General features: G+C 44.6%; 1 protein-coding gene across 1 annotated transcript in view; it reads right to left on the bottom strand.

The window, feature by feature from the left end:
* The window catches only part of KLF7 (Kruppel-like factor 7 (ubiquitous)), a 62448-nt gene extending 54840 nt beyond the window's left edge, over positions 1–7608 (bottom strand). The window contains exon 1 of the mRNA XM_010010344.1: positions 7507–7608. Within this exon, the coding sequence (XP_010008646.1) occupies positions 7507–7608 (102 nt within the window). The remainder of the gene's footprint in view (positions 1–7506) is intronic.
* Positions 7609–7765: the final 157 nt, after the last annotated feature.

Raw genomic sequence — 7765 nt, 5'->3', positions numbered from 1 at the left:
TGCGCCCGCAGCTCCCGAGGGCCTGGCTGCAACCCCTCCTGCCCCACCCACTGTGCCTGAGCACCATGCACCTGTAATGCGAATCCTGGCAGCAGCTCTACGAGAACGGAAGAGCTGCCAACTCATCTTGTAACCGAAGAAGTTGGGTGTCCTGATTAAATCCAAGATGTCTAACTACCTTTGAGCATAAAGCCTGAAACAATTTCTTCCAAGAAGGGACATGAAACATGAACCCTGCTCTCACAGATAACCTAACAACCTGAACAGTCAGACAACCTTCCTCAGCAGCTGCTGCCAGAGCAGGGATGGCAAATACAGCCTGGCGAATGCAGCATTACACGAGCTTTTCCTGATGTACATACCTATCTGTACTGCCAGCTCTCAAAATGTCACAATAGTGGCATTTTATTTATGCTGCTGGAATCAAGTAAGTGATGGAAATCACAGGGGTTTTGAGAATAAAAGACGATAAAACAAATCTTCAGCGGCTCAGAAGCAAGGAAAGGAAAAAGAACATCAAATTAAAAAATAATTTGTGACTTCAAAGACAATCTCAATGTCTTAAGAACCAGGCACATGATTTTTTAACTCGAAGTAACAATGGTGGGAAGGAGATACAGCCAAGAGAGAAGCAAACTCAGACACTCACAACACGTGCAGCACCCATCAAGACTGAAGGCCATGGAAGAAACTAGGACGGTCTCAAATACAACAGCACCAAAACGGGGAATGTATCTGTGTAACATCTGTACTCCAAACCTGTTCTCTACCCAGGAAAATTTGGGAGGAAGGGAGCCTCCTTCCCTGGCAGGTTTGTTCTGTCTGTGTGTTAAAGAACCAGCTGAACCCTGCAGTTCAAATGAATCCAGATTCACTGGGACCAAGGCAGAAGCACCCGTAGCACAAAGAGGACCTGCAGGGAAAAATTCATCAATTTCGGTGGGTGATTCCTGCAACTTGAGCCTGAAAGATATCACCAAAATGGCACTCCCAGCTCCTGGGTGTTGCTGGGAGTTTGGAAGTGGTGGGTGCATTGTGGATAAACACATAAGAGAACGGGCATGAGGCACTTGAGAGTCCAGAGAAACAGAAAGGGAAGTAAAAGGGACTCAGCGCCATTCCTGAAAACATTTTTATTAACTCTCCAGAATTCCAGTTTACCATCCAAGAGGAAAACTGGCACCAGTTACAATACCTGTGAATAACTTTTGAATGTGGTGCTCAAAAGCCTACAAATTTTCTTCCCCTCTGTGGAAGGTGACAAACTTGATAGGAGATGGTGTACTTGTTACCCCACTGCTTAATGTACTTGTCGTGGTTTAAGCCCAGCCGGCAACTTGGAACCACGCAGCCGCTCGCTCACTCCTCCCCTTCTTCCTTCCTCCCCCTGCTCCCGGAGGGATGGGGAGGAGAATCGAAGGAATGTAACTCCCACAGGTTGAGATAACAGCACTCCAGTAAGTAACTAAGGTATAATACAAACCACTACTGCTACTAATAATAATGATAAGAGGAATAACAAGGGAAAAGGACACAACCGCTCACCACCCGCCGACCGATACCCAGCCCGACCCGAGCAGCGATCTGGGCCTTCCGGGTAACTCCCCCCAGTTTCTATACTGGGCATGACGTGCTGTGGTATGGAATACCCCTTTGGCCAGTTTGGGTCAGGTGTCCTGCCTCTGCTTCCTCCTGGCTTCCCCTCCTCCCTGGCAGAGCATGAGACTGAGAAAGTCCTTGGTCAGAGTAAACATTACTTAGCAACAACTAAAAACACGGGTGTTATCAGCATTGTTCCCAGACTGAAAGTCAAGAAACACAGCACTGCACCAGCTACTAAGAAGGAGAAAAAATGACTGCTGTAGCTGAACCCAGGACAGTACTGAACGCCAATGCTGCTCAGCTAGTGAGCAAAATCCCTTTGTTTTATAAAGACAATTGCAATCAAGGTTGTTCACGTGCAGCTTAAGAGTCAAACAGAAGCAGCTTCTTTCTCACTTCCCTATAACATGTTTCCCAGCACAGAATGGAAAAGCAACACACTGATGTTTCTCAGTGGGCAGTCATTTCACAAGGCCTCAAAAAAGACAATATCCATTTGCTTCCACTCTGGAGAACTTACGTTTGAAATTACTGCCTGGAACTGAAGACCTTCTTCCATTTGCACATGGCACTATCACACTGCAGACTAGCTATATATCACAATTTTTACACAACCTCTCTAACCTGTGCACTGTCTATTCAATAGGACATACAGAAACATGCAGGGGAGAGGAGGTTCAAGCATCCCAAACATATAAAATGTTTTCTAGTTGAGTACCCACGTTATGATTGTGGATTGCATAAAGATGTCTACCCCATTTCAAAATCACTTGACACAATTCATAATCAGCTATTTTAAGACCTGTAATGTGGATTGTGGGGCTCTACACTTTCATAATACCAAAAATAATCACTTACAACAACAGATTCTCTAATTAAGGAATCATGAAACAATAGAGACAGCAGTTTCAAGTTTGTTTTTCCTCTCTTTCTCCATCTCATTCTGTACAGTGACAGGAGCATGCTTTCAGCACAGGGAGCAAGCAGAGAGCCTGCAGGTATAAATGGACCTGCACTCAGAGTCTGAAATATACTGCACTACACATGTGGCTGTTCTTGGAAGTCAACCATTTCTGCAAGTTATTCTCAAGAGGCATGATGTACTACAAGCACTTAAGAAATGTGTTACACTGTGACTGGAACCAAGATGAAATAGCAATATTAAAAGAGATGGTTTAGTTTATGTAGTGGCCAACTATGCCATTAAACTCGAACAATGGGGATGATGGGGAGGCAGGAATGTTCTCCAGTGTGATTTATTCCTTTCCAGTAGCAGTGGAAATTTTTCCTATAGGCCTGAAAATGACCCTGTCTGCCAACAAGAAGTCAGCATTAAGATGTAAGAGTTCTGCTAGATTAGTCACCTCAGGATACTCTGCTCTCATGCAGAACAGGGATCTCAAAGCTCTTTGCCAGAATGGGTCAAAAGGCCTGCAAAGACCATGCCTTAGGATCCTTGTTGCTGGTCACTTCAGAAAGCGGGAAAATGAGGCTTGAAGAATTGATTAAAAATATGTAAAGAAGGCTCTACGTCAGAGTCAAGAGTGAAACAAAGGCTTCCTTGATCCTATGCTTTACAGGAAATGTGCATCTTCCTTGGAAGGGTAATTGTTTACTGCAGCTGAGAGCAGCTTGGTCAGCCAAGGCAAAAGGAAATGTTAGTGTGCAATGGTTATCAGGCAAACAATATAATGCCATTTCCACTTCTGCCAGCCAGTGTGACCTGTTCTGCCTGATGACACATGTGGGAAAGGCTGGCTCCTTGAGAAGCAGCCTGGGTTTGGCACCTAAGTCCTGCCGATTTCATACACCTGCAACAGCTACACACATGGTGACCCTGTGCATCTACCTGCTCTTCTGTGCTCCTGTGCTCTCACACTATGGGAATTGCCATACTAGAGGCTGCCCTATGTCCCCCATAGAATATAAAGAGAGGCTCAAAATGTCTCCTGGTAAGACCTTTTCTCCACACAAGGACAATAAGTGCACAGTCCTCCAAACGGCCTATGGAGAATAGGGATGGTTTGAAAGGAAGACATATACCTACCACAAAAGATGCCTTCTGCACACTGATCTTTCAATTACCCCCCAAATGACATTGAGAAATCCAAGCAAGAAGAAGAGAATGAAGCCCCATGTCCATCCCCTCCCAATTGTCAGCCCTGCTACCCACTCTTTGCAGCCTGGCACACTGAGAGTGGGACCACGTGCAGCTGCACAGGCTACGTTCCTCATAGTTGCCTCCCCCAAAAACAGCCTCCTACCCACTTCCTTCCTCTGCAGAGTAACAAGGCGCTCTTCAGCCTCATGCTGTCTCCCAGCAGTCTGGTTCCAATCTCAGGGATGCCACATCAGACAGCTAACCCCAAGCAACAGCATATGTGGCCAGAGGTCCTCCCGCTGCACCACAGCAGACACGCAGGTGCTGAAATCTCACCCTACCCTGGTCCTAATCTGCAGTCAGCTCAAAGGGACAGAGACCAACAAAGACTGTTCAATCAGAGCCAGCATGAAGCACCATGCAGAAAACACACAGATCCTGAGATATCAACCAGCTGAGGTACAGCAAACATCTTTTTCCAACACGCAGAGCCCACCTCTTTCTTTAATCTCTTGGTGCTGTGGCAGCTCAACAGTGCTGTAAAGCTAAGCAAAGACTAAACAAAGTTCTCTGTCTCCTGATGAAGTTGTGTTATGAATTACTCATTAGATCCTGACCTTCCCACTCCAAGATAAAATCCTCCTGACCTCAAAAGTGTTTTGCCTGAGGGAGTACACCCAAGGCTGACATAGTGAAGCTAAGCTTTTGCTGCCTGAAAAACAAGCCCTCCTTTCCCAACACGTGTTTTAAAATAAGGTGAAATACATCATGGATTCAATTCCAGCTTCCACTTCAGGTATTTTCGCTTTCACAATGTAAACTACGTTCAGGGTGCAGCAAGGGGGTTTTTGTTTGTGTTTTTTCCTCCTAAAAAAGAAGGCTACACAAGAGATGACAATCTCTTCCTACACAAAATCTGTTTGTTTTGTTCATATTGCAGGGCTGCTCTCATTCAACTCCAATGCTAATTGTCAAAAGCAGAGATACCAAACTTGCTCACATTTCTCTTGCAGTGGGAAGGAAAAAAGGCAGAGATCAGCTGACTGCATGCAAGCATCTAGCAACCTGCCTGTGCTGTCAGTGCCCTCCGTGAACGACGGGTGTTTCACAATCGGAAATATGAGCAACTGCCTCAGCTGCGTAGTTCTCAGTCAGCAGCTACAAAAGCGTGGTCCAGACTCAGAAGAAAAGGAAGACAAGACTGTACAATCACTTTCACCCCAAGGCATGCTCTGATTTTCAGTGGGGCAACTGCATCTTTTATGGTGTCACAGTAGATGCCATTTCTAAGAGCAGAAACTGGCATGGACTAACCTCTCCACATCAAGCACTAGGAGCTGCTAATCACAAAGAAACTGGAGCTTACAATGTGACAAGGAAGCCTGCTCTTGACCCACACAAATACTTCCCCCTTTTTAAGAGACTGAAATAATCTCCCAGGGTGTTGCTTTGCTGCTGAGAGAAACTCTGCTCTGGAGCCTCTGTGGAGCTTGGGTATGCTTCATGGGAGCAGAAGCAAGACCCATTCAAGTGTTTTCACACTTCCCAATTCTGATGCTTCCCGCAGGGATCAGTCACTGCCCTGTCAGCTTTCTTCCCCAGGGTCTCAACTGCAGCCTGACAGTTTAAAGGGATACCTTTAGGAACACACACACATCCCTTGTCCCAAAGTTGCTACGGTTTGCCTAAAATAAATAAATCCCCAAGACCTGGCTACATTTGCATGTGATTCAGAAGAATGAAATTGGGGTCTCTGTGTCAGTGGGTCTGCCAAGCCTGCGTGACAACATGCTCTGTATAGCCAGCTTCAGCTGTTCCCACCACCACCACATCGGTTTTGCTGCTCATTGCTTGCAAGAAGAGCCCAGGCAGCAACAGGGGAATAAAAACAAACTGTAAATACAGGATGTATTATGAAACATCAGGCACCGGTTGCAGGATTTGAGAGGAAATGAGGGAAAATGTAATAAATTATTTTCAACTTCTCTTTTCAAACATATGTGAAGAATCAGAAGGGTTTAAGCAGGAAAGTGTGAGTTTAAATTTCACAATAGTAACAGTGGACTTGGGTAGGTACATTGTACTGTATAAAACTGCTGCTCTTCCACACATAAAAGAAGGCAGCAGGAGACAGAGTATCACACACAGTACTGCCTAAAGCATGCTGGCTATGTCAACAGATTATCTCGCTTTGGACTGTCTGGACTGTTACTAATATGCAACTGAATATGCAACCAATCCAACAATAACAATGCTTCGAAATTATTTCTTTTTAAAATGAAATTATATTAACCTCTTCTGTTTAATTAGCATGTTAAAAATATAAAAGGAAAGCAGATGTGACCACCATGGATGTGCAAGCTGAATATTAATACAAAAAGCATGCCCTCCCCCTTGGTGGATAAAGCAAAGTTGGATCAGTCATTTTGCAAATTAAATCCTGAGAGTGTTCTCACTGTAGCTGTCAATAAACCTCTGGTGTGTTTGCATGTACACACACAAAGCTGAAGCCAAAACAATTTTACTGGGGTAAACCTTTAGAGACCCAGCCCCAGTCCAGCTGGATGACAATGCTACAGCCGAGTGCTCCCCTGCAGCCCTACCGTCCACGTTTCTCCCCACACACACACTTCTAAGGAAAAATTAAATGAACATCCCAAGCTGTCGCTTACTGGAGACCCAACACACACCACCCTCACACTAGCCAAGACTAAGGTGACTGCTGGCAAGATGAAATCCAGTGGCTCGTTATTCTTATACCGACAGTGCCACGGGTCCGTGCACTGCATTAGCGCCACATGTCATCCCAACCACACTCCACTATTCCTACCCACCACGAGATTTTTTTTAAAGAGCCACTAGTTTCCAGGATTTCACCCAGTATATCACTTCTGCCAGAAAATCACAGCAAGAAACAGGATTCACAACATCCTGCCATAAGAAATCCTGACTTTCCTTTTCCCTCAGTATCCTAGCTGGTAACTACTCATAAATCTATGCATTTGGGCTCACAGTTCATTTCACACAACTCTTTTCCTTGTAACCTACTCTTCTCCTTGGTCTTATTTATTCACACCACCAGTCATCATCTTAATGCATTCATAATACTTGATTTCCATCTTTATCTTAATTCTGTCTGCATATGAACCCTACAGTGCCTCAAAACACACTGGTTTACTGGAACCAGCCTAAGGCGTCATTGTTTTAAGATACAGCAAGAAGTGTCTCTCCCCACCTTCTAAACCAAAGAAGAATAAAAAAGAATGAAAAATAAGTCACCTCCCTAGTTACAGAATTTAGCCTAAAACCTTTTGCTAGTGCTTTCACACACCTGCCCACCCTCCATCTCTATTTTAAGCTACGATTTTTATTGACATATACTAATTACCTGAAAATAAGAATGATCTATTCCTTTCCCACCAGCTGCTAGATGTCAGCACTGGCTGGAAGTGATCAGCCTTGTTTAAAAGAACAAAAACAACAACCACAAAAAGATCTAAGCTCAAAAATAAGATGAAAACACCCTAAAAACAAAAGCCCAAAGAATGCCACCGGATCTCAGGTGCTGCCGGGTGTGCTCAGAAAGGACTAAAGGCAGACAGATATGAATGGACTGCTCAGTTTGTCATGGCAAAAAAAATACAGAGATTTAAAGGTCTACCCACGCAGAAAAAAACACAAAAAGAACCACCAAAAAAATCCCCAACCCTGAATCAAAGAACAAAAATAAAGTCATAAACGCAGCCCCAATGCATCGACTGTCTGCGCTTAAGAGATTTACAGGAGTAATTTAAATGGTTCACCTGCTGCCAGTTTTCCTCCAAGGATGGCAAAGCTGAGAAGTAGCCGGTGTCGTGGACAAGCTGGAGTTCCTGGAATATACTATAACTAGCCAAGACATCCATGCTGCTGCTGAGCAAGACCCTCTCTTTCTGCTTTTGTGTGTGTTTGTTTGCTCGGGTGGGGGGGTTGTTTTTGATCACAAAAAAAAAAAAGGAGGAGGAAAATCGACCAATGATAGATCCAGCGTCCCTTTGGCTTTGTTTTGTTTCAGTCACACTT

The sequence above is a fragment of the Nestor notabilis genome, unplaced genomic scaffold (assembly GCF_000696875.1).
Source record: "Nestor notabilis isolate BGI_N333 unplaced genomic scaffold, ASM69687v1 scaffold11292, whole genome shotgun sequence".
In the NCBI taxonomy this organism is placed as follows: Eukaryota; Metazoa; Chordata; class Aves; order Psittaciformes; family Psittacidae; genus Nestor; species Nestor notabilis.
This window is presented reverse-complemented; position numbering and strand designations above follow the sequence as displayed.